This window comes from Dinoponera quadriceps, unplaced genomic scaffold, assembly GCF_001313825.1.
Source record: "Dinoponera quadriceps isolate SergipeBrazil2010 unplaced genomic scaffold, ASM131382v1 scaffold3289, whole genome shotgun sequence".
Taxonomy (NCBI): domain Eukaryota; kingdom Metazoa; phylum Arthropoda; class Insecta; order Hymenoptera; family Formicidae; genus Dinoponera; species Dinoponera quadriceps.
In genome coordinates, this window is record NW_014558238.1 from 1495874 (window position 1) to 1523536 (window position 27663).

Genomic DNA, 27663 nt, shown 5'->3' on the forward strand with positions numbered 1-27663 from the left:
AACTAGTCTCCGCTCATTTTTAATTACATGCTTAGGGAGCGTTTCGGGAGTGACCCAGTTGACGGGGTTAACAATGTGCCTGACGCAAATTAAACGGTGAATATTGATAAAACAAATTCCTGTTAATAATAATATTGCTAATTAATGTCAATCAAAATGCACGGCTTATGTACGATAATATTACATTTTTAACGTCCCGAACGTATAACGTATAAGTGTCGACTGTCACATTCGCGCGCGAGAAAGAGAGCGTATGGACTTTGTGAACTTATTTTGAATTATTGTGAATAATCAACCGCGCGTTTTCAGCAGCATGAAACGGTCGTTAGCTCATTCCGCCTCTCGTAAACGTGAGGCGCGAATGATTTGGCGGTACTAATTCCGCGAGAGATCAAAAAGGGATTGCAGAATTATATGCCGGTGAGAGATTCGCGGCCGGCCGTATAAATCAAAGCATCCTGGCGTTATTATTACTGTACATCACTTGGTCACTCGGGCAGTCGATTTCGATGGCACGTCGAACCAAACGATTTACGGTAGGTCGTGCATCTCGAGGCGCGAGAACTCGACCCGGCCGGCGAACACGACTTCCGCATCCGGCTTACAGCTGCTGCTTTATAGGGTAGGTGTACGAGGGAGTGCTCTAGTCACCCAGCCAACCAGCGCCGCGCCAGCTAGCCAGCCAGCTAGCCAGCCAGCTAGCCAGCCAGCCAGCTAGCCAACGAGCCAAGCGCCGACACACCGTAGATACCAGTTTGACGCCTGCTGGTCGGGGAAGCATCCACCATTAACGGGGGAAAACATAAGAAGGAACTTACTAGTCATACCTCCTGTGCAACATCCCCTAACGCTGACACTGGCGCAGTCATAACGCCACCAGCGACGCGTTTCTTGTCGCGGTAAAAGGATGAGAGGACGGAGAAGGCCGGTACAATGAGGGATGATTGACAATCAAGTACCCTCTGCCCTCGGTTTTTACCGAACAAGGAAAACAAACGAGAAAGAGAGAGAGAAAGAGAGAGAGGGAGATTTTATCTTGTTGTATGCGTTACTTCGAAATATTCATCGCATCGTTATCGTCGTTTGGAAAGGCGCGACCGATCGCAGCAAGTCCGAGAATCGAATAAATAAGCTCGCGCACGATCATTTCCCGTCGATCGAATTTTCGCGTGCGCCCTTTTTCCCCGGGATCGTCTTTCGCGGGTGGGTCTTTTTGATGCCAAATTTTAGATTTATCCCTCGGTGAAAAGGGGGTCAGATTTTGCCACGGCGTTCGAGGCAGCCGGCCAAGTTGCACGCAGAGACCCATGCGGTTTTCCACGTGTGTACCATGAGACTTCACGCTGAAACGGACAGTAGAGAGAAAGAGAGAGAGAGAGAGAGAGAGAAAATTTCGGCAAAGATTCCGATTCATACTTCGTCCACTTCCGCGATGGTATGCTTCTTCTATATATCCTGGCGTCGCCAGTATTGCCGTTCTCTTCCCTCGGGAGCCGTATACGTAGGTATCGTCGAATATTTCGAACTCTTTGTCCGCGACAATGTCTTCCCTCTATCCGCCTTCCTCTCTTTCTCCTTCGTACATGGCGCGCCATTTGAGGGTGCAAGGGAGTAGTGTACGAGTCCGCTTGATATTACCGCGCTCCGTTTTTACGGGAAAATGGGTTCTAAGCACCGACGGCGGGCTCGTTCCCGGCTAAAACAATATCATTTCATCCGACGGTACCTGCGGCCCCGCTACACCCCCGGCCGCTTGTTTGGCCGCGACAGGTACCGCCTCGACTTTTCGCGTCGCATCCCATCGGTGGACTACGAGCGGCAGCTATTCGGTCCTCTGGGTCACGACCATACCGGAATCCGTACGACTGGGCGGGCGCGGGCAGTAGTCGCAGCCATACCCCTTCGTCTCCATCAAGTTTAACTTGGCGCAGCGAATTTCCAAGTACCGTTTTACGAGTTTTCGTTGCCACTGGGAATAGACGGATCAGTCGTTACGCCGCTCGGCAAATGTTATTCCCGAAGTGAGTACCCGGCCGGTATGCCATCTCCACGGAGGAAGACTGATAATCAATTTTGCAACGCGATTCCAATTCGTTTGCGACGCATTCGGGGCTACGAAAATGTCGTTAGCCGGCTGGCTCTCACCCTCATTCTATTACGGCCGGCGGAAGTTTTTCACTTCCCCCCCTCCCTTTAAACCGGCCAGATTTGCGCAACTGATGGATTAGCCATGTTTTTCGACGATTATGAGAAAGTAATTAACGAATCCCGCGGGGGACACATGCGCGGACGGTGTGTGTGTCTTATATGCCCGGCGATTGTACGTCTAGGTATCTCATATCGATCGCGGCGCGTCTATATCTCGCGTGTATGTCCGCTTGATACGAAGGAACGTGTCGAAGAGAAATAGTTTTCTTCCACAATTTGTAAGCGTCACTCGCAATGCATATAAATTCGCGCGGTATGCGAGACGCGTTTTCTATTTAGCGATAACTTTTAAACAAGAGTTATCGCCGTAATATCCAAGCGCGCCGAGGCCTTGCGCAGCAGCGAACTGTTACCCCCACGATTTGCGTATTTATCATGTCGAGTTTGGAATCGAAAAATACCCACTCCTACGCCCGACTCAGCAGAAAATGAAGTATGACTCCGGTATTTTCGGGGGAGGATACTTAAGGACGTCGGTTTTTCCTTAATGCAGGCGCAAAAAGACAAAACGCCCGAGAAAGAGAGAAGTAGGTGATACTCGCGCAGCAGTAGTGCCAAGTAGAAATGTCATCCGTTTCAATAGATTCCGCTAGCCGTGAATTTATCACGGATATCGACGTTCACCGTACGAATCGTAACCCAAATCTCAAAGAGTCAGGTATTACGCGCTGAAAAGTTAAACAGGAAATACGCCGGGAACGATAGGATTTCTTCGACTCGAGAGAGAGAGATTATTCTTTTGACGCGCGGCTGTAGCCGGATTATCACAAATTTCAAAGTCTATTGTGTAACGATTGCAAACTATCGATGATACCTCGAAGTTAATTTAAGTTGGAAAAAGCGGAAAACTGTCGGCCAGAGGGGAAACTTCTCCCTGAAAAGTCTCATCCCTAATTTATCTTGATTTTTCGTGCATTTCGTGAATGAGGCCGCCTTTATTGTGCAGCTTTGTCTCAATAATGTCCCGCCGTAATTTTACATCTCGACTGTTTCCAACTTCTGTTTTCATTTCACTTCGAGATAGGACATGATAACAGTTCACCCCAGGATTATTAATAAACATCTGAATTCATAATAGAAAAGGTATTCTATTATGACTCCTCTCGCTGCTCCGACGGAGTAGCCGAGGCGAATAATACCGCTAGTAAATGAAAGACAAAACGGAGGCGTAGAGAGAGAAAGCTTACGCTAACGCTTTTGTCGTTTGAGCTCCCTGCTATTGATTTAACGCAGGCGGAAGAAAACCCCGTGCTTCCGTTGTAGATTGACAGTTTCTTGAAAGCAAATTGTTTCGCACAAAGTATACAGTGTATAGCCGCATTTTGATCAGAGACACCGGACTCAAACGCGTAATGTGTACGGTGTGTGTACATACGTATCTTCTCTCTCAAGAGTCAATTAGTGATAATCGGAATTCAACAAGCTACATTTCAGGATAAACTTCATTAGTGTCCCTCGGTTGCGCCTCTCTATCACAAATATGACGTCACCAGTATCAAGTCGACTCTCAATACCCGTCTGTCGAACCGAATCGCGTCTCGAGGCAGGTTGCCGCCGAGTTTCTCGGCAGAGAAACGCGACTGTAAATAGGGGCCTTATTAGATCTTAACGCGCTAATGCGCGAGGTCGGTCTCCCTATGATCGATGCAATTGTTAAGCCGGCCGTATTAGCTGCAACTAATATATCGCAACAGCAACGACAGATAATGGCGCCGGCACGGCCGGCCGAGGTAATATTTGCTTAAAATATCCGTCGCGGAGATATGAAGCTGCACAATAATTTAACGTGTCAGAAGTTTACCGTGAAAACTTGTACGACTTCGACTATCGTTTCTGAAAACGATGCGTGCATGCGAACGGGGGGGGGGGGGGCAGGGGGAAGACGCTTTGAGCGCAAAAATTGCGCTCGAATGTACGATACAATGCCGACCGCTACCTCGCGAATAATATTTCTTTTCTTCTCGAACTCATTGTTCTATCGATTGAAAAACGAATAGCACCGCGGGATGAAAAGTTTTTGCCGCTTTAATGATCGCAGAAATAGATAACGGCGTGGGCTGCGTGCGCTTTACGTGATATTTAAAAACGGAGCGCGTGCTCTTTCCATACGTGTACGTGCGATACAACGCATTATAAGGGATGTCATTGTGATTATTTAACTGTTTAATACGTCTCTCTCTCTCTCTCTCTGGCGGTAGTATGAAATAATACAGCGGTTTTAGAGAAAAAGGATATCTCGGATAATTTACGTGTGCTTTGATCTGCTCGCTCCAATCCCCGGCTAAATGCTACAAACAACTGCATTATATCGAAACATGTTTCACGTGTCTGTGGTCAATTATACCAAGCATTGGTAAACTCGTATTAATACTATAAAGTAATACCCGGAATATACTGTTAATAACGCGCTCATGATAAAGAAAAACGAAGGATTTAATAATCTCTCATTTTGACGTATTCGACGAAATGCATTCAGTTTGACGTCAAGGTTTCATTATTCGCATCGCGATTATCAATAAAATATGTACACACACACACACACACACAATGGCTGTATTAGATTAATATTTCCGATACAACTTAATTCGTATGACATCCATCAAAATCCGTCACAGAGTAAACCCTGTTAGTTATCAACCGCCGGGTAATCATAGAATGACGTCGAAAACGCGGATATCTCTTGTTTGACGCACGATGTACGAGGCAGAGGGAGAGAGAGGGAGAGGGGGAGATACATTTTTCCGCATTATCCCTGAAATTAACGTCAGCCCGACGACTGCTCCACTTGAAGCGGTGTAATTCAAGCGTGCGATTCAAAACACGATGCGCGCGCGTGTGTGTATGTGTATACGGTTCGACGGAAGATCGCGTTTCTCAGTGGTTCATAATGGATTCGGCGTAACGAGTACGTGTTACTTTTAAGCCGGATAATTTAGAGTCGGGGATGCTGCGCGCGAGATCGAAACAAGCCGCAATCAAAGGCGGACGCGGAAAACGCGGAAACTTAAGCGCAACCGAATAAAGTGGCCCCGTAGCGGGTAGTTGGCAAGAGGCCGTGTGCCACGGCTGGATGGAGGGTCGCGGGGGGAGGCCGCGAGAGGGTGAATATAGAAAGGAGGGTTGGTAACCACCCCTGTGAGGTACCTACGTGGCATTGAGCGCCGCGGATGGTGGTGGCGCGGGCTGGCGCGCCAACTAAAATTGAATCTGCGAACGAAACTTCGGTAACCTCGTCAGGAAACCGAAGCTAAAGCCATCCATCGCCCGCGCTTTCGTTGCCGTCGGCGCAGCCATCGTCGACTTCCGCTTTGGATCCGGAAGAATTGTTCCGCCTCTTCTTGCCCACCGCTCGTTTGCCACTTCTCTTTCTCGTTCGGACGCTCGGTCAGCGCGGACACTCTCGCCGGAGATACGCGGATCCACGTGTGTGATCCTCGTGTCTCGGCAAATTAGTCTGGGACGCCGGGACGCGCGATGATCGACTCGACGTTTGACACGGGTCAATTCGTCAGCCGCCGTCTAAGCGTCTCGGAGCTCGCTAATCTTACGAAACTCTCCCGCCGACTCTCGGCGCGGAGAACCGGTATTGTAATTGGTGTAAGTGCTTCGTAACGTTGTGAATTTTCGATGGGGGGGAGGGGCGCGAGTCGAGGCGACGTTTGCGCCTCTCGCTAACATTTCGAGAGCACTCCCGGCTGAGTGAACGTCGACCCGTGAATAGTTCCGCTTTGAATCGTTCATTTTTTCTGTGGAAGTCTCTCGTAACTCCGATCGGTGTTTTGTGCGATTGAACGTGAATAGTTGAATGGGTGATTAAAGACGATAAAGCGTAACGCTTCACGCTAAACGGACTCGTCACTTCGCGGGCGTCCCCTCACCCCATCGCCGGCGTCGATTACCACTTACCGAAATGACATTTTGCGATGCGAGTATCGACAGTAAGAACAGCCGAGCCTTCGCGCAATTCAATTTGCGGACCGCGCCGTTCGCGAATTGCGTTTAAACGAATTTCACGTGCTAATGGCCGCCTTCTTGCTATTGCAGTATATCGAGCAGACAAACAACTTTACGAGCACTTACCCTTTAGATGCGAGGGACCCATATATGGAAGTGTGCGCGTCCACCGGTTCCACCGGAGAGTTCGGAAAAAAATCATTGTCTCGCGAAAGCCCGACGCGCGGAACGAGAGGAAAACCGACGTTCTCGTGCATATCGAATAACGATATTGACGCAATTCGCATAACTGCATTTGCCAATTTGTTCAATTATTCTCTATGCGTTATTATTAATACATCATTTTTGGGGGAAATATAATATTCATGTATCAGAGATATGAACACTCGTCACACATGTACAAATAGATATTTCGGGAACGCAACATTGTATCGTCTCGTAATATTATTTAAGCGCGAAAATGGCGAATAACAGTGTTTTGCCATTGCCGATGCGCGAGAAATGCGCGGCGATGTCGAAAAATGTTCTCGAAAGCGTTATTACGTGGAAAAAGTGGCTCCGCATTTTCGTAAATCATTGCGTTGAGAAATGCATCGTCGCACTGAGCGTTTGGTCGCTCATCATTGAGAGTAGTATTAAAGGTGTTTCGTAGTTTGCATTTGCACAATCAAGGAGCATTAGTTACTTCGCTAACAGGAGTTCGCGATGAGAGACCATTCACATGTCAACCGTAACATTACGTAGCACCATGTGACTCGCGGCATGCCGAGGTACAATGTAGTACCACCTGACGCAAACCCATCATTTATAACGTAGTTTTCAGATTGATCGTTCTAAAATTATGTCGAAAGTTTCATTCGAAAGCCGTGTATTAAAATAACACATCCTCGTATCTACCGTGTTATGCGCGGTTTTCTTCTCTTTTCCCTTGACAAAAAGGCGTACATTCATCGTGAAACTGGAGAAAAAGAAACAACTTATCGATCCCGATTGCGTTTTAATTATATCGAGCTAATAAAAGCAAAATTACGCGTTGGAAGAATTAAAGCGGATTTTCGTCTTCGTCGATGCGGCACGTAATATTTCCGGTATATTTAATCAATTTTCATCTCACGCTTGTTTAATAAAAGAGAGAGAGAGAGAGAAAAAGAAGGAAGAACACTTTAACGGTAACCTATCGATTCGATCGAGAATAGCAATTTTTGCTCGTTTCCTCCCGCGGAGAGACAAGTTCCGTCCTAGAGGTCCGAAACGCTATTGGAAATGGAGCTAATTTAGTTAAGCCGGGATATTCAATCGCTCCTTCTCAATTCCCCTTGTTACTGTGCTTAACTCTGCGCACGTTGTAAATAACGAAGGCCTCGCAGTCGGTCCGAGTCGATCGGATGGACTGCGAGGCGCCATTCATAAGTCGTTGTCTGAGTCAATCGGGGCCTGCATCTCGTAAAGGAGCTGCGACAATGGGAGGGCGGGAGAGGGAATAAGGGGATTCGAGAAGCGCGCCCCTGGAAATCCGCTTTCGGTTGTTTCGCTCGCCGATAATTAGCGCGATTGATCTTCGGAGGAACGAGCGAAGGAAGGAACGAGTCGCTGTGCGAGGAAGCGTCGCGACGTCTGGTGGTCTTCGATAAATTCCATACATCCGTCCCACGTAGCCGACACGCATACTACGCAGCCGAGGTATACGTGGCGCGCGGCATGCCCGGGAAATCGCGCCCTTGTTACGCTCCCACGACACGTACGCTCGCGATGTAACGGTAACTACTGCTAGTACGTGCTAAGTGCGCGCGGCTAGGGATTGCCCTATTGGCAGCTGTACATATTCCACTCTTAGGATTACGTACACGTATGCAAACATAGCCGTGCGAGAGCGCGCCGCGCCGCGTCGCGTCGCCGATATATTATCGCGACTTTTCGCGCGCCGAAGCGCCAAACGGGGGAAGATGTTATCCGATGTGTGGGCGAACGCGAACGGAGCCAATCGTTTCCGCTCGCGCGACCGTGCGCGGTCCTTCCGGCTTTTTACTTGAGCGAAGAAAAATTCTGGCTTGAGCGCCATTTGAGTAGCGTTTACGGCGCTCTGGAGCGGCGCCAAAGGCGGCTTCCCCGGATTTCGACGCGCCCGGTTTAATAGCAATTATGCATTTTTAATCGGCGGATAATCGCGCGCGACTTGAATGCCCGTGGACGCCGGTTATTACCGGCAGGTGTTGTCGCGACGTCTGTTTAATTAACGGGAGCCGGCGCGACGAATTCGTCGCTTCTTCAAAATGCCGAAATCAATCACGAAGTTGTTGTTAAATAGGTCGGATCGTTCACTGTTAAGTCTGATAGGTCGCAACGCGCGTTTGAATTTCAATGCGAGTGACAGGCGGTCGAGCCGGACCTTGCCGCCCTTACCTCGCTCCCCTTCGAGCGAGAGAGAAGTTGGAGCGCTTCTTTTATGGGTGTCCAAATGGGAACACGGGACGGTCTTAACTTTGCGGGGAAAATGTATCATGGCGAAATGCATCCGAATAAGTCTTCAATTCGTCTCGACCGCAATTTACGACGGAGATTCGGCTCGACGATCGCGTCGCGAATTTTTCAGACGCCCTCGATGACTATCCGAGCAGACGGCATTTTCGAGTTTGTCTCAAACTAATTTCCCCTGGAGGATTTTTCAACTCTTTCTCTGCCGAGACGTCGCTCGTCGTAAAAAAGCGTCGCAATTTGCATTTGATCAATGTAGCACAGACCATGGGCGTACGCAAGGGGGAGCAGGGGGCGCTTGCTCCTCCTAAACTTTGGCAAGGGGGGAGGGGAGAAACAATTAAGTTATGAAAATCTGATTGCCGTTAACAATATCAGAAAATCATCTCGGTGGATTATGTATGTTAAGTGTACACAGAAAAGTGGTGCTTGTGCGAAGAAAGGAACTCGAGGAACAAATATTTCAACAGTTTACCGAAGATCCACGAGAACCGGCTTTAATATAAGTGCGCTACTTACATGAAAATAAATTTTTGCCCCGCTCTCTAACTAAAATTCTAGCTACGCCCATGGCAGAGATAGTTGCAAACGGAGAGCCGCGAACAACGAATAGACACATTAACGTAAACGTCACACAGTGTCTCGTTGTTGCGAATCATAGAGTCACCGAAAGAGTCGCGAATTTGATCGGGGAGATGTTAAAATTGTAGGAAAGAGAGTTTTTGTATGTTAGAAAATGAGCATCTCGATATCCTTTCTCTGTATAAAGAGGCGATTGAACATTTCAAACTCTCGAGTTCGAAAACAGAGATGGAAAAGCGATGTTACAGCCCGATGTTAGAACGCCTGTCACACAGACGAATATGTGCCCGACTCGGGGGCCACGTGACACTTTCAGTCATCTTCGGAGTAGTTGCTGTAATTCCCCGCGATACATTCCGCAAAGCTGCGACTGTTGCGTCACGCTTCTGATTGTTACTACCGCGCGTTCACCTGTTACCGTGCGCGTCCTTTGTCGCGCGTATCTCTTTGAGACAAGTTGCTTTCTGTTTTTAGCGTTGCACATCGCGCCAGCGACGCGCCATAGCGCGCGTTTTGACATTTCTGTCCGACATACAACACCCGCGCTACTTTCCCCCCCCCCCCTTCGTCTTCCTTCGCAGATTACCTCTCCCCTTCGTTATTACGCAAATTGAGTTCGCTTCCGCGGCTATCATCGTCGGTTTTGGCTCGTTCGTTCCCCACCTGTTTTTTCATGACGGAATTGTCCCCATCCGCTCAAGAAAACCCGTGATGTTGTGCAACCGCCGCACGTCATTCGATTGCCTCTTGGCCTATCATCCTCCTTGGTCTTCGAGGATAACAGCGCACGCATTTCGTGGTCATCGTTTATTTTTCATGATAATCCGCTTCGCGGGACGTCCGCTCGCGTGACACTAACACGTTTGACGACATTTTTATAACATTGCCCGGTCTGTATTACCTACGGTTGCTTTCACGGTTCCCGGTTCATTCGCGTTTATTTACTTTGCCCGTAAATTATTGCTACCATCGGATGATTGTGATTAAATAATCATGCAGCGAGCGTATTAGTGGGCCGACATTCGAATAATAAGGTTTTCGCACTGTTAATTCGCGGTCTGGCTCGTGTTCGCTCAACTGATGTTTGTATCGATCAGTATTTTGAGACAATATAACGTACTTCTGTCGAAATTGCATTTGTTTCACGAAGAAAAATCTCTATGCGAAATGTTTGCACGATTGGTTTACCCTGGTGAAACAACGTTTTCACTCGGACAGAATGATATTTGATGTTAAATTATGTGGTTTATTTTAAACAAACTCGAGTCAAACGAACATGCATTATATTAAATCCAAAAAGACCCTTTCTTCCGTGTAATAATGATTTTTCCACGTGTGTGTGCCGATGTCTCAACAAGCTCGGTCCGTTTGCTGCGATATTAAAGCCGGAAGAGCTCTCGCAAAATTTATAATTGAAAAATCAAATCCCGTCCACTTTGCGTGAGTTCGTGAATTTTTTCTCGTCTTTCGCAGTACCTCACTCTCATTACCGACAATGTCGATCTCTCCCGTCAGCGAAACTCTGACACACGCGATACGCGGACTGCTGCAGTTTCGCGCTCACAGACGTGACGTTAAAAGTGGCAATTTTGCACGAAGCCACGACTGTGCAAGGACGACGTTCTCGACTCGCTCGCGCCACAAGTGACGCGTACGAATCTTAGAGCGAATGATAGCGCGAAGCCATAAATCTGTAAACTATAAAGCGGCACCTGATTTGTTGGCGGTCGCCGCCGTGTGGGTGAGCGTAGTGGCTGCGGTCAGCTTAGGTGGTTCTATCTTCTGCGGCACGCTGTGCGCCGGTATCGGGGCCGGATTCGTCATAGTGGTCATCGTCGTGGGCATCATCAGTGTCGACATGGTCAGCATCTTCGCGACGTGGTGTTTGCCTCGCCGTGGTGATGGTTGTAGGGTGCAGCCGGTCACGTGATCGAAGGGGATCCCCGTGATAGCGGACGACGGTGGCGGCGATGCGACCGCGATCGCCGATCTCTGCCAGTGATCCACGTTCCGCGTGGCGGGCCAATCGAGAGGGTGGAACGGCGATTCGCGAGCGGGTTCCCGATTGCGATCGTCGACGCCGACGAAGGGAGCGATCGGCGTGATTACGTCGAGGTGGCGGATCGTGCGCTCGTATGTACGTCCGGCGGATATGGCATATCACTCGATCGGTAATGTACGCCCGTTAATTCCCACCGCAAAACCCACGGCACGTAGTCGTCGCTCGTCCGCGATTAAAAGCGGAGGTGTTGCTCATCGCACGCGTCTCTCTCACGCCTCGCGATCTCTGTTCGCGCCGTCAACGTGGATTCCTCTCGCCCGCGTCATTACTTCACGTCGTCAGCGCGTTGTCGCTCCTGAATTTCAGCGCGGCGGTTAACATTTGCCGCCGTCTCGTTTCGAACTCGTCCGAACTTTTCCGATTCCCCGACCGAGGGAGAGTCTCGCCGGGAACACGAGCCCCGATGTTTTTCACCAGAATCGAGAACCCTGCGAATTCGACAGTCTTCCCGTGCACATCGGAGCACCCACAAGCTTTTTCCTTCGATCACACTATCGCAAGGGTCAAGCTCTCGCCGATCTTCGTCAGCCCACGACTTTTCTACTCGACACTTTTCTCCCTCTCTCTCTCTCGCGTGCACTTATCGGCGCGATACACCACGCAAGGAGTTGAAGCGCGTACTGGCGCACGCGGTGGAGGTGCGTGCGAGGTGGAGTGGCGCGCGTCGCGACGTCGAATACGCGTGTTCCGAACCACCGGAATAAACGTCACCGACAACGACGATTTATGTAGGACACGGACAGATTCGCGCACCCCGTCCGACGATGCCGAGCGTGCGATCGTGCACAGGGGAATCGACGACAGCGGCGGCGGTGGTTGGCAGCGTCGGTTGCGGTCGGTGGTGGCGGTGGTGGCGGCGACGTTGGGGTTGCAACGACGGCGACGTCGTTCTCTACGCTCTCCACGCTGCGCGCGGTTACGTCACGTCTGGCCGAGCGTAGAGTCGGAACTCGTCTGGCGGGGAGAGCGCGAAGGGACGCCTGCCTTTGCCTGCCTGCCAGCCCTGGACGCCCGCCGTCGCGACGCCCAGAGGCGCCGGCGTTCCCGAGCGTCCGCGGAATCGCACGAGCTAAGACGCGAGCCAGCAGTCGCTCGCACGCCGCCACGCCGAAAGGGTTGTTCGATGCGGGAGCCAATGCAGCAGCCCCCGCGATCATGCGTCTCGAATTATTTGCCCATGCTTCTTCGCACTTTAATCGCACGCATTGGCGAATACCACCACGTCGTGGCACCACGATAGCTCGAATATCGATTGATCCCCGAGTTACACCGCGAGAGCGTATCTTGCGAGACATTTCGCCCGAGCTATTAGCTCCGGTATAAGTAGTCATTTCCTCTTTAAGTCAGCCTCACTGGTTTGTCATTCTCTTTCGTTCTTTCTCTCCTTTTTTTTTTTCTTTTTAACGTTATTAACGAAAAGAAGCTACCGTGAGATAAGAGTAGTCGACGTTCCTGCGGGAATTTTAGATTACTATTAGAACGCGCGCGCGGCTGTACATTATTCTCTAGGCTCTTGTATGCCATGTTGTTCTTCATCGATTTTTTAAGGAAAACTGGTGATATATTTAGCTTCTCATGACGAGAGATACATGCCCCTGAATAGATAATGGTTTTATCGCCATTGTTTTGCATTCAACTTTCTATTTTAGCTTTGTTTTATAACGCTGAAGAATTTTTTGTCGCAGAGTTATTGATTGACGAGATGTTTAGGTTAACCTGCTACGATTTTACATTTATTTCATCGTTCGTTATCACGGTTGTTTTTATTTTGTTGCAACGATGACAATTATAAAATATAAAACAGCACCAGCCTATGCTGCGCGCAGTAAGTCGATAAATCGATGTTTTCATAGTAATTTATCCTTTTAAGCAGTTAACTAAATTTACATATTTTATTTAATCTTTTTATCAATTATTATTTTATCTAATTCACAAGAGCAAACGATATTAAATATAGGAAACGAGCATTTAGAGGTAACAGTAGGAATTATTTTTAATCATACAAAATTCTGCAAATAGCGCAACAAAAATCTATTTTTTGGAAAATTTAAACCAATTTGACGAAAATATGAGATATATAATAAAGTTTAAATTGACAATTATTTTCTTTAATTTTCTTTTCGTTCCCCGTGGAAATGGAAGTGATACGTGGAACAATATTGTGATACTCTTATTTACATTAGAAAAATTCCAGTTCAATAATTGAAGAAAAACTATGCATGTAGTCAGGGCGGACTTCACATATCTATCTATCAAAACGTTGCATAATACATTGGCAGAGGATATAAAAATGTCACTTTTTTACGCAATAGATATCTATAAATTCCTATATCGTAATTATGCGGACTTATACGCGTAACACGTTCCATTTTATCGATTAAGAAATATATTTCGATTGTTGCAAACAGGCGTAAAAAAATGAAATTCGCTTGGCATATGTTGCGAATAACCGCGTTATATAGTTCGCTTCAACATCGCTCGAGAACGAGGCGAAGCTGCGGAATATTCGTCACAAATTTCACTATTGAAATTTATTTAAAAAATAAATGGAAATTAAAAGTAAAGAAAAGATTGCATCAAGGGGGAATATTTTCAATACCGCTTTCGATTTTTGTTGCAATTTCGCGACGAAACTGATCTCCTTAGCAGAGCTGTCAACGCTCAATACCCATTGGGCTTCGAAGTGGAACAGTGCGGCGTCTGATCCAATGCGGCTCGTATCTACTGATCCATTAAGTGGCGCCGCTCGCTGGTGGCAGATCGAACTAGGGTGATTGCGATGCTGAGCTTCGACCGAATGCCGAAAGGATTTCCTCGCTGTTTTCGGTAACATTGATGCAGGGCAAGGACAGGAGTTACGTTTATCTTATTGAGCGCTTCTTGATTGAAGTTGCGAGAAAGAGCGGAAGTTTACGAGCGCCCGCGGTTCTTACAAACACGAGATAACTTTGTTTGTCTGGCGCTGAGATCCAGACACGAGCATCTCGAAAAATCGCAAGAATATAATACAGACGTGTGATAAGAGCGCGTTCCAGATGTTTTTCTCGCGTCGCGTAACAATAGCGATAATAGCAGACGATAATTGATTTAATAAAAAATTTCACGGAAAACTGTCGAGACACTCAATGCCCGTTACTCGAGTCGACATTTCGGCTCTGTGTTATTACCTTTAATTCGACAACACAGTACGAGCTAAGATAATAAAATAAGTTGAAAATTTCGACTCGAGTATGAGCAAGCGAAATAGAACAACGTCTGATCAGTCAACGCGGTCAGTGCCTACCGATGCATTAGGCGGCAACGCTCGAATTTTATGCAGCTACGATTTAAAACGACACATGGATATTTATGCGGTTTAATATTTATGCGAATATATATTTTTGCGATTGATTGAAAAGATTATTATTCTTGCTCGTTCAGTAATTAGACGATATTCATTAAGCTCGGAAATTGCAGTTTATTGACGTTTACATTTCGTATTTGCCACGTAGTCGTTGGAATCAACTGATATACGGCAGAAGAGGTAATTTCACGTTTTCACGCATGGTCTAAAGTGACATTTGTGGTATTAATGAAAAGTTTCGAAATACTGCGTATAATGAAGCTTTAAAACATTGTACATATTGATATCATCCTGCATATAATCTCCGGCATTGTCGCTAATTACAGAGCTAACCGTTCTGCAATTTGGCGCAAACGCGATGCGCTTTATACGTGTAATTTCGTAATAAACAGAAACAAGTGAAATTACAAAGCATATTATCGCCTGATTAAATGGAAAGTCAACGCTTAGCTTCCGCAATTTCGATATCATAGTCGCAGTTTCAGTGCGGACCGTTTACGCGGATTAACGTCGCGTGTCTTTAGACAAAAGTTATCCACGCTCAATTTCCTCGGAGATCTAACACGGGACAAGTTTGCCGTTCTTTTTTAAGACCTTGCGCGCAGTGGCCGGCCGCAAGGCCGTGGCGCATCCCGCTCTATAATATTCTCACGATGCACTCGGAAATTTCAACAGTCCGGTGATTAACGCTTTACCGCCGCTGCGCGAGATCGGCCACGAGACGTTAAACGTTCTTCGGCAACTTTCCTAATCACACGCGGGCCGCGTGTTTCATTAACGCGGGATCTACCTTAAATTTTAAGGAGGGGATATAATCTCGCGCTTTCGACACACATATACGGGAGAGAATGCCGCGCGAGGAGCGGGAAACATCTTAGTGGCTTGCGGACGAGCTTTGGCTCATGTTCAAGCTCATAAATAATTCCGTTTGTGGCCGTGATCGTCGGTAGTCGTCGACTGCGCGCACGAGACGTAGGGGACAAGCGCGAAACGCACGCGATCCTGAGCACAGGGAAATCTATGAGCTATTGGCATCGGAACTGGCAAGAAGGAATCTACAGCTGCCGGCATTCATCGCGACGTGTGGATCTCTCTCGCTGCTGTTCCATTACGACAATGACGCAGTTTCTCGCTTGTCCTTTCAACGCGAGAATTTTCAGGAGATTGCGCGAATCTCCTACTTGACAAATGGATTCTCGGTAGATCGCAATTTATTATGTAGGCTTTCACCTCGGACCGTTCGTTTCCTGAGACACATTTATGCAGAACTTGAAGACACAGAGGAAGCAGCGCGTTCGTTGATTTCGAGATAAATAATTATTCCTCGTCTCTCCTCCATACTGATGAATTATTTCTTCTTTTCTTCATGTTGTCGCCTGTTTACCGAATTATCTCAAGATGAATCAACGCGAGAGGGATTTACGTTTGGTCGTTAGCGCTGCCTCGCATGGAGAGAGAGAGAGAGAGAGAGAGAGACGCAGGATCAATATTTTCGAGGAAAACGTTAACTTGCACTAGATAAGTTCTCTTTTAAACAAAGTAGCATGATTGGGTAAACACCCTCGATAAAGACCGTATTATTACCGAGACTTGTTACCGCAGCTACTAGGGAGGAATATCGACCGGAAGTATGTTGCGCGCCAGACAAGATTCCTCATTATCTCAAAATAACGAAGAGCCCGATGGCGCTGCGCCGGAGGATGCATCGCGATGATCCGATCCGGCTTTTGTCATACGTTCCTAAAGATTACGCTTTCTCTCCTTCCAGTCTCGACTTTTTGCGTCGCGCAGCAGCAGCCGCCGCAGGGTCACGCGACACGGTTCAACCGCTGATTGCGGCGGAATAACAACGATGCGACCGCCGCTTTTTATTTTCCGCATATTAGTTTAAATTCCATCATAAATTGGCCCTTTCACGGAAGACAGCCCGGAGATGGGGCTCCGAAATGGGGCGAAGGACTGGCGGGGAAGTGTAGAGTTCCGAGAGCGAGGGAGGAGAGAAGGAGAAAGAGCGAGTACGCGCAGATGGAAGATGGAAGGACGGAGGATGAGCCTCGGGCGATTCGCTCGACATTGCTATGTTGCAGTAATTGCAGCTAATTAAGAGCTTGAACTCTCCCGTCTCTCTTCTCTCTGTGTCCTAGGGCCTCGTGCGCCGGGTCTTCTCCAGAGGGCACGAGGTAACCTCTGTGCGCTATGTCTTTCCATCCGCTTAACCGCCGCTGCCTTGTCTGGCATCCACCGCCGGGGAACGGTATATCAAAGCGCCTGCTCGACTACCGCGATCAACGACCAGAACGTTTTGCGGCCATGGACAAATATCGTTTCTTCCGCCGGCCCTTTCGGGGGTAACGCGATCGCTGCAGTGGGCCGACTAACTTAAGGGATAGGAATTAGCCGCCGGCTGGATATCTCGCGAAGATTGAGATTAACTAGTTTGCAAGGCGCGCCCGTCCAAGATACGTTACGGAGGAGGGTGCGATAGCCCACTGACGAAACGATAGAGAGAGCTTTGTCCAGTAGGCTCGCAACGCGAACCGTCGGAAAATGTCACTCGCTTCGATCCTCGCGATAAAAGCGTCCCGGAGCGGTTGGTCGATTTCTTTTTTAGCGCGCGAGCGCGAAATAATTCTTTCAGACTGTGCGCTCTTCCCCCCTCCCCCCTTTTCTTTGATATTTACATATCTTTGTCCCGACGAATTAAGGCCAGTTTTAGCATTAATCAGCATTTGGCGTGTATAAAAATAATAATCGTCAGCGGTTTCCGGGAAATTTAAGTGGAACACTAATTTGAAATTCATGAATTTTCGAGCGATGATTTTGTACCCAACGGTTGGCATAAAAATAATGCGCTTTATTTGCAGCCTCGGGCGGTCGTTCGCGTAAAAAACGTACGTTTCTAGCGGCAAAATACGTAGTAGGTGTGCGCGCAGACAAAATAAAAGGACGGCGAATGTTTGCGAATATTTTCGCGTTCCGGGGGTCCGAAAATTCTGCAGTAGAACAATCTCATTGTAGTACTTTTTTATGGAGAAATGGAAATGGATGTAAAGATCATAAAAAATTCACCCTATTGTCACGGCTCACGCACATCTACGCGAATTTTCATAAATACGCCCGAATCTTTTTTTAGTCGAATATGCTACACGCGTAACCCCGCGGTCACTGAAAGCATTGTTTTATACCCGACCCACGTTTCACTGCGAAATCTTTGCTTGAACATATCAGAGCCCGGTTTACAACGATTTGATATTTAAAAATTAAATTTGATTGAGCGAAGGTTTCTTCTCTCATTTGGTTTTTTTTTTATAAGAAAAACAGCGCAATATATATTTTATATATATTTTAATGGACGCGGTGTGCGCGTGATCAGTACATCGAAGCGGATCCTTGCCAGTGGATTTGCCGCGGCTAATTGTCGAAAGTAATATTCACGAGTGCGGCATTCGTCATTACGTAAGCGTCCGCGTGAGATATCGATTGCAGACGGAGACATTCCCAGATGTCTAATGGTCGGATCGCGCGATGTGTTCTATGGCTATGGGTAGCTTAACAAGTCAGCCTCTTCGAGTCGGGATATTGTCTCCCGGAGTTTCGCCGTCGTTACCACGCTCGCTTACGTTTGATCGATGACTCCTCCATCGGGCTGATAGGCGACATCGGTTACAACTTGCCTTGTACCAGACGCAGGAAGTTCATACGTCTATTGCGCGTATACACATATGTCAGCCTCAAGATTAACGGGACAGCTTGTCCACGTGGCAATCCATATCGAAATGACACACGGGAAAATTTATGGACGATAACCCGAATCGCTTTTTTGCGTTTTCGCAAGATGAGCGGTAGCAGTAGTTCGTCGTGAATCAAATTCGCCGCGAATTGAAAGACGCGCGTGTCCCGGCCTCAATATCGTCCGCCGATTCTCCGCGTGCTCGTATTAATGGAAAGGTGAAAGAGAGAGATGTGTCGCGCGTAGTCATAATTTGTTTGACAAATGTCGTTCTCTTCGTTGAATACCGTCGCGAGTAGCGCCGTTAGACATTCGAGAGACGGAGAGAGGGAGAGAGAGAGAGAGAGTTGAGATATTACGTGGATGGTAAAATATGTTCGTCGATAATTGTGCGGAAGTTTCCATTATTATCTAATAACCCGAAGCATCTTCGTACCTGCTCAAGTATAACGCAACTCTTCTAGGTATACTATCTCTTCTACCAACTCAAGAAGAAAGAAGTATAGGGTCCATCTACGATGTAATAAGTTCACCTGCGTGTTGAACTTTTCGTGCTCCGTACACTCACCGACACATTCCCTCCCGCGATGTAAGTTCGTGTCCACGTGGCAAAGGGAGAAAGAGAAAGAGAGAGAAAGAGGGGGAGAAAGAGAGCGAGGATACGGGATATTATGTAATCGTGACTTTGCGTGAGGTATAATACGCTCACAATAATTTTGCATATTTTCCCAACGTAACGCGTATATGCTACCGTTGTATTTTTTCTTATCATATCTCGCCCGATAGCACGCTGTGCGTAAATACATGTATTTGCACAAAACAGTTATCAATATGTGCTAAGGGAAAGGTCAACGCGTGCAATTTTCATCACGTGGAAAACATCCGAGAGTGGTTCGCCGTCGATATGAAAATCACAATTGCGCAATTGTTATATTCCTATAGGAGCGACAGAGAGAGATAGAGAGAGAGAGAGAGAGAGAGAAGTTTGCAAAAGGAGGCGCGATAAATCACCATCTGCTCGTTATTTCGTCGCTTCTACCCTTTCTACAACGCGTATCTCGTGTATGCGCGAATATTCGGACGATCGATCTGAATCGAGCGAGTTTGATATCCGCGGATCTGGAGGTACCGTGGCTGTATCCATTTCTCGTGACTTGCGGCGCTGTGTGTCTTGCGCAGGAAAATTTCACCGAATTATTGGATCTCCCCGCACGCATGAGCGAGGACGTGCACGCGTAGATGTGCTATCACGATCAAGATGATATAGCGATCCATCTAGCAAGTAGTTGGGACAACTTAGTTCTCGTGCGTGCGAGAGTTTCCGTGTCACTGTCGCTCTACCCCTTCTCCCGTGGGTGTCCGTTGCCGCATGTACGTTCTGTCGTACACATACAGCACGCACGTACATTCATATTCGCGAGTATCCATATATATGTGTGTATCTGTGTCTATAACTCTATATATATATATATATATATATATATATATATATATATATATACCTAACGTGACGTACGGCCTCGTTCGTGGGTTAGACAGCGGCTAATCTACGTGTACGAAACCATTTAATACACAGCAAACAAAGGTGGACTCCCAACGCGCTCACGCATACGCGCTCCCGTGCGCACGCACTCTCTCTCTCTCTCCCTCAGTCGGCCTCAAAGGTGTGCTCGTGTACCTGCAGGGAGAGTAAATGGTAGCAAGATAGGAAGCAGTCAATAATTCACGCATTACTCTCGGTTATTATGCTACTGTGGTCTGCCGTGGCCGTGCGGTCGGCGATTCGGCTTTACGTTTGCTTTACCGACCATAGTATCGGCCGAATCGCGCATACGCTGATTTACTAATTCGTAACCGTGCACCACGTCCGATAGAACTCTATCAACTTATTCATGGGAACTCGCAAGCCTCGCGCACGCGAGTTACTCTCCCGCGTCCTTCTCACCGATCTCTCCTCTACTACCACCACTATTATCGCCACCACTACTATCCCGCCGCTACTACCACCGCGAATGGTCCTTGCAGGTGGTGCACCGTCTCGAATTGTTGCGCGTACGTATCTGCATGATAATGGAGCACGCGGATAGATCTTGGCTGCGATCACATCTTCGAGCGGCGCGGTAATTTCCAGCCGTGCGCAACACCGAGATGAAACATTAGACGTTTCGACCTAGTTGCAGCCCAAGATCGCATCGCAAAACGGAGCTCACATCGCTGCGCGAGCGCTGCTCTTGATTCGTTCGTTGTATCGGTCTTCCGGTTGGCTTTCGCCCGGCCGACACGCCGCATCAACACCGCGTGGTAACGCAGACAAGATGGATGACGAGCCATTTTCTAACGATTGTTCGCGTTACAAACGACTCCGATCCGCGGATTGATCGGCACGACGGTGCATCCGCGAGGCTCGTTGTCGCGCTTAACGAGATGCACGGATGTGCACGTGCGATTTTATGCAAATTGCGTGTTATATATCCGCGACGAACCCACGGGGCCCGGTAAATCGTCCCGACGACGCGGCGTTTCTCAATTATTTCATACAATTGCTGATTTCACATTTACGTGGAATACCATGTATAGCCTATTGTTCGCGCGACGTTGAGAAAAATCTCCGCCTATCACCGACTGTGACAAAGGAGGTACTTGTCTATGCTCTCTTCTATGTTAAGAGCTGATTCGTGAAAAATTCAAACGTGTCTTACTGCTATTATTTACTCCGGCGCAGTGACAGTGAAGAAGAATAAAGCAGCAATGGAAAGAGAAAGATCACTTTTTTGTGCGTCTGAGCTGAAACTCACCCGGCCTGTTTGTCTTACGCTAATTAACTGAACATGAAATATTTTCCGCAGACGCCTGGGGTCTTCCAGGAAGTCAGGGAAGAAAGAAAATACCGAACGAAGAGGAGACTAAGTTGAGGGTTGATTATACTCGGCGCTTTTTCGGCTGCTCCTCTCTCTCGTCGATCTTTCTCCCGAAATATAAATTATTTTCCGAGAAATGAGAAAAAATAAAGAGAAAAAAGAAACACTGAGATAGAGAGAGAGAGAGAGAGAGTGAGAGAGGTGGGGAGATGAAATCTAAACACTTGGAAATTTGCATCGCATTACGCATTCTTTTTGGATAACGACAGGTGCGATGCGAAATATACATATGTAAATTGTGCGGCGCGCCGTTACGCGTTCTTTATTTATTAACGTCCTTTCATGCGCGTCATGCATAAAGGAAGTACACTCGTCGAGTATTTCGAAAGAACGGAACTCATTGCGGATTTATGTTTATTACTGTTTCAGCGTAAGAATAATCATAAGCTCCTGAATACCAGAAAATACTGGCCGTGAAATTGGCTCTCGCGAGAATAACTTTTTTTTCTTCACATACTTTTTTTTTTACGTTTGATAATTTCCTAACCCAATCTACGAATTTACTTTCTTCCCTGGCCGCACCGGCTGTGTTTCGTGCTGCCGCATCTAAATATCGAGATTCTTTTGGAACCCCGACAGACGCACGAAACCGTTTTGACGATCTCCCCTGGAAGCAGGTGTTTGAAATCAAGATATTTATACAGCGTGGAGCAGAGAGAGAGAGAGAGAGAGAGAAAGAGCATAATTACCGTGACCGCACCCATATTTTTCATTCGGACGCAACGGCTATTTCTCTAAGATCCCCCCGGTTTTTATCACCGCATACGCCGCGTCGACGCATTTAAAATTCTTCGCGTAATAATCCGCATATATCCGCGAAAAGAGAAAAAAGAAAGAGATGAAGGAAAAGACGAACTTTTTGTGCTGTGCCGTCCGTCGTATTAAAACAACGACGTATCGAGATTCCGTTGATTCCGACGATTGACCTCGCGATATAAACACCGTCGAGCCCTCCGCTGTGTTTTAGGACCGTTGCAAAGGAAGAAAGTGGAAAAAGACGGGGAAAGAAGGAGGAGTAAGTAGGGGGAGGGGGGGGNGGGGGGGGGCGTCGTTGTAAGCGACGAAGAAGAAAGAGAATCACGTTCTGTAAGTACGCGCGTAACCGGGAATTCATTTTCTCTTAAAACGTCGGCGGGTCCCTTTCATTATAAATGTTATTAAACGCCGGAGGTCCTTTAGAGCCGGCGGTGTTCAACATTTGAAGCGTCGAACTTTTTCCGCTTTCTTTTGTGAGCTTTCCGTCGCAGCTTTTCCTTCTTGTCGTCGCGGCCCACGTCTCTTCTGCGCATCGTCCTTACCTATCCACCCTTCATTCGGCCCAGGTAGTTTCGCGAATGTTTGTCTCGAATACGTAGCAGCTGCGATCACGCGCAATTCGAAGTTTTCGTGGATTTCGCGAATTCCGAAGAATTTGGAGACGGTGACACGCGTGGACACACGAGTGTGATAAATGCGCGAAACGATGGTCGAGGAATCGTGCACGGATATTCGTAAGATTTACTCCGGCTCCCTTTACATTTGATGCTTCTAATTAACCCGGTAACGCGATAATAACAATTATCCGAGTACGAAGTTTCTGCGGAAGTTGCTTCATGGCTCGCCGCTTCGCGGCTTGTGTATGCACGTATGTGTGTGCGACGTTGTATGTGCGTGCGTGTCTAAGCATGCGTGTGTGTCTGTATACACGTGCGCGTATCGTACACGTGCACACTCGGTCACGTGTGCACCTGTGAACTCTGGCATACACTTGTTCGGTAACGTTTGACGTGACGGCATCGCGCCGCATATGTTTCTCGTAACAACCCTCGCCTATCATCCGTAGGTAGTAAATTTAGGTTCATCCGGGGGTATCCACGAAACAACGTTGCTATGAGAATTAAACGTCGTCTTGTTCTCCGCTCGCGTAACCAACTTCACCGAGTTAGAATCACTTTCGTCGTAACAGCTTGATTAATGGTAATTTCCGCACCGATCGACAAAAAGCGCGATTAACAGCTTTGGGAAACGCGGTGCGTCGTTTTTTCCTTTTCTTCCCGAGAGAGAAGACAGAACTACATAATAATATGTATGTCTAAATATTACGTCCTTTAGACGTCTTAGAACGTTTTAATGTTATTTGAGAATATATTTTTTTTATGAATATTGTTTTAACCGTTATATTACAAATATAGTTGGCAAAAAGACGAATAAACAGTAAGGATGAATAAATTGAATTTCTCGAAGAGTTGATGCATAATTTCGCGGGAATTAGACGCACTGAAAAATCCATTTAGTTGACTCAGATAAAATTGTTATTTGGCTGTGGGCAAGCCGATGTTTTAGTTGCGAGAAGTAAAGTTTGGTTCCCTGAAACGAAAAGGAATCGGTTCAGAGAAGCAAAACATTTCTTTTTCCCGTATCCAACCAAGAATTTGTTCTGCAAACACAAAATATCCGACGACGCGTTGCGCTCCGAAGAACGAAGCCTAAGGTCCCTCGATTTTTGCCGACGACTGCCGCGACTTAAGTCAGCGCGTACCTGTCGGCGTGGAATCGTACTTTAGCGGGTTCTGGTTTTGCTCATGGACGAGGGAGGCAGGACTCGGAAACGAAACAGAGGAACCGGCAATTTACTGGCTTTCCTTCCTAGAAAAGGTCCGGCTAAATAAAAGAGCCGGAGGTCTTATTAGGAGATGATGGGGACGACGCTATGCTCTCCCTGCTTCCCCGGGAAACAACGCTGCCTTGAGTTAACGGAACAGAGACGCAGAAGGACGCCGGTGGATGGAGGTAGTTTGTCAACCCGGGGCTTGTTCCCGGTCCCGGGCGAACCTAATTAAAGCTGTACACTTTTCTTTCATTACGGCTTCTCTATCCGCTAGTCCCTCGGCTTCAACATTCGTCTTCTTTCTATGAGCCGTGCAATGTACCTTGTCATTCGATGCGATATTACCTGTCGCTTATTTATAAATGATCCCTCTCTCTCGCTCGCGTAATTCACGCAAGCGAGCCTGCTCTCGTAAAGGAGGCACGTCGCATCGTTGATAGTTTCCGCTGGATATTTTCATCTTTAACCCCCGGTTATAGGTTCTTTTTTCCCAAACGAACCCCCCGCGACGCGATCGACAAACTACCTCCCCCCCCCCCCTTCCCNGTTTCCGCGGCGTTCGCACGGTGATAAACGGCGGGACGCAGCGCGGGAATAGCAATGAAAACGGCATCTTCCACCGGTCGATTCGACGGGGTTTCTTCGCGAGGGAAGCGTCAGCTTCACGCTCCATGTACGAAGAACGTAAACGTATCCCTAACGCGCGGGGGTTTCAGCTGGGAGTTCCAGCGCGCCTGCTTCGATACGGTTCGCTCGCCCGTACGTTCCACAACTGAGTCCCAGCTTTCGGGTGAATTAGCAACAGCGCGGCTAGCTATACTTGAGCAGTCGTGTAATCTCGCGTATAGGCTGTCCCTTTCATAAACGCGCGGGGCATTGTCGGTTGCACACGAATGCCTGGGTACCCAGTGGTTACGGTAATGAAATTGCTACGCTACCCCCTACAGCTGATATTATTCCGCTTCCAACAGGAATACCGGCCATTGCGTCGGTTGGTTTAGGGACCAGCCGAGTGATATTTCGCGAAGTTTCCTCGAGCTATTCGCAAGCTCTCTCCCATTAAGCAGACGTAGTATCCGTTCACCAGCTGGCAGATACGTTGCGTCGTACGTGTGTGATACTCGGCCGAACCACTTACGTTAACGCCGTCGATTGAGTGTCATCGGGAAGGATTATTTCGTTGCCTCCCCTCGAGTCCGTCAGATTACATTAGCGTTTTCGCGAGTCGCGAGGATCGGAGCGATTGCGTGTCGGACTAACGCGAGAGTAAGAAATTGCTCGCACTCCGAGCGAAGCTATTCGCGGTGTCGCGAATGACAGTGATTCGCGGTGACTTTACGGAAAGGACGGTGCCGGTTTTTCTCGTATCTTTGTGCGAGTACGAGCCACGAATCTAACGAGTAAAGGGTTCAATTAGAGATATGGGATGCGCAAAAAATATTTATGAACTCGAGTTTGAGTGGACGGGTGACGTTCATTCTCCGAAACATGTGGCTACAACGGACGTTATTTTTACAGGTCTCTCTCTCTCTCTCTCTCGACGCGATTAGCAGACTAGCGCTGTGAAATTCAATTAACGCTACTCCAGATGTCACCTCAATGGATCATTCTTTATATATTTTTTGCGAACGCATAATTCGGTCCGCGAAATTTATTTTGCGTCATAAAGCAGCTCGTATTTATTTTAAAATTCTTCGGGTGAAGAGAGTGAGTAATGTTGAAATATTATGCTTTATATAAAACAGCAAGCGGCGTAATATAGGATTGAAAGTATAAATTACAGGGAAATTTGTAAATGAATCATTTGAAACTGAAATATGAGAGTAAGCCGAGCTACGGCTGCGTAGTGAACATTCCAGTTCTGTGCCTGCGCAGTCAATATTTACCTGGCAAACGCCGTGCAATGAATTCGTGCAGTCTGTGCGAAATGACGTTTTATGTTATGTTTACATTTTCATCATTTATTTTACGCGGTATCAGCTGTTCACCACGTAGGGCTATTTAACGTAATTCAATGAGAGGCTACGCTCGACTTGACCGCTTAGGTGCGGATAAGCTTAGCGCGCGAGATATATCATCACTTATCCGTCGGTGCGGATAACTTTCGTGGAAACGTCAAATCTAATGAAACGTATCCCGCGCTCGTAACTTCGTATTACGCCCTTTGCGAATAATCGGGATATATATTCAGGATTAAAACGGATCTCTCTCTAAAAATATGCAAAATTTTGTAATACTACTCGCGTGCACGTTCGAATATTGATAATAATAATAATATAATAACGGCAGCTGTGCAAATTCGAAAACTTCATATTCCGATCGGGCGTGCGCGCGCGTATGCACCTTTCGTCCCGTAATGCAATTGATAAAAGGATAATATTTCACTTCTCCTGTTATTTCATTAGCGACGCTCGGAACTGATTTCATCAAATAACACGGTAGACGTAACGGGAGCTATCGCTACGGTTAATGGCGCGATCGCCCCGTTTTAATTATGGTGGTCATTCGATATCATCCAACGTGCGCGCGTTGGGATTCGTGCAAGCGGACGCGTCAGTCGCGGCGGATTATACTCGGCATTTAAACGGTGAGCCCAGCAGCAACGTTTGGGCAGGCCCGGATTAGTCCTTCGATTAAGCTTAACGCACTCGCGTATCACTCAGAATGTGCTGTAACGACGATTTTATACCGTCGCGGCAGCGTAAGACGACGGCCGGAGGATTACCATTCCGGAGGAGGAAGATCATGTAACGACCGCGAGGAGGTGAGAGCCACTGGGCCCCTCTCGGTAGCAGTTCAATTACAGTTACTACGCTAACGACTGCGCCAGAGGGCCGATAATGTCGCGATACGGGTCAGAAGCCGGCCAGCGGTTCCTTTATGCTAACGAATGCTTACACAGTGAGAGAGACCGAGCCCCGCATAGAGAGACGATCGTATATCGTCTGCCAAAGATAGTGGAGAAATTAGCTGAAAATGGTGATCTTCGGCGCTTATTGGGCCCGGTCACCTTTATTCGAGACGCTATCTCGTACACTGAGATTGGAAACGAGCACGCGTGTACCTCACTACCGGCTCTCCGTTCGGCCTTTCTGCCAAAGAGACCTCGCCGTGGAAATTATCTCCGGGGTGAGAGAGAGAGAGAGAGAGAGAGATCCTGGCTACCTGCGCGTTCCCCCGTAGAACGTTCGACACACGCCGTTCAGACGGCGACGTTCACGACTACGTTTTTCACATTCGTTTACTCTACGAAATTAATTAAACTCGTTTAATTAATCCCCGGGAGCGCGTCTCTTAAAAAACCATTAATAATTCACACGAGCACAAAGAAGCGGGAGAAAATAAATGACTCCGTGGACGGAATATTCAAGATCACAGGGCGGTGTGAGAGCGCGCGTGCGGGGAGCGAACAAACGAACGAGGGCTCCGCTGATCTCACCCTCCCCCCCCTCTCTCTCCCTCTTTCTGTTCAGTCTAGAGAGAACAGAGGCGAAAAAACAGTAGCGGGAGAACGGCGCGAGTGCGAGCTGACGGGGCTGAAGTAGCACCCGCGCCGAAATGCGCCATTGTGCGCGAGTCCCGCGGCCCGTCACTTCTCGCGGCTATTACCGCGATAATATCTCGGACGGTGCAGCACAAAATGCCCAATTAGGTGTGAAGAGCGCGAAAAAGAACGGAGCCGGCCGGCCGCGAGAAAAAGACGACGAGATAGAGACGGCGCCGAGGGGAGGTGTGACAGTGAGATATAGAGAGCGGTCGCGAGTTGTATCCGAATGGGCAAACGGCGCTTCGTAACCGGGGAAGGGG

The 27663-nt window shown here is 47.8% G+C and overlaps 1 protein-coding gene across 2 annotated transcripts in view; it reads right to left on the minus strand.

Moving 5' to 3' along the window:
* Positions 1-27663, minus strand: part of LOC106749769 (nucleolysin TIAR) — a 229398-nt gene that overhangs the window by 155911 nt on the left and 45824 nt on the right. The window contains exon 1 of one of the 2 annotated variants that reach the window (XM_014629542.1): positions 10929-12218. The exons of the other annotated variant lie outside the window; for it this stretch is intronic. Coding sequence (XP_014485028.1) covers positions 10929-11085 — 157 coding nt within the window. The 5' untranslated portion in view covers positions 11086-12218. Of the gene's footprint in view, positions 1-10928; positions 12219-27663 lie in introns of those variants that run through there. 2 annotated transcript variants of the gene reach the window in all.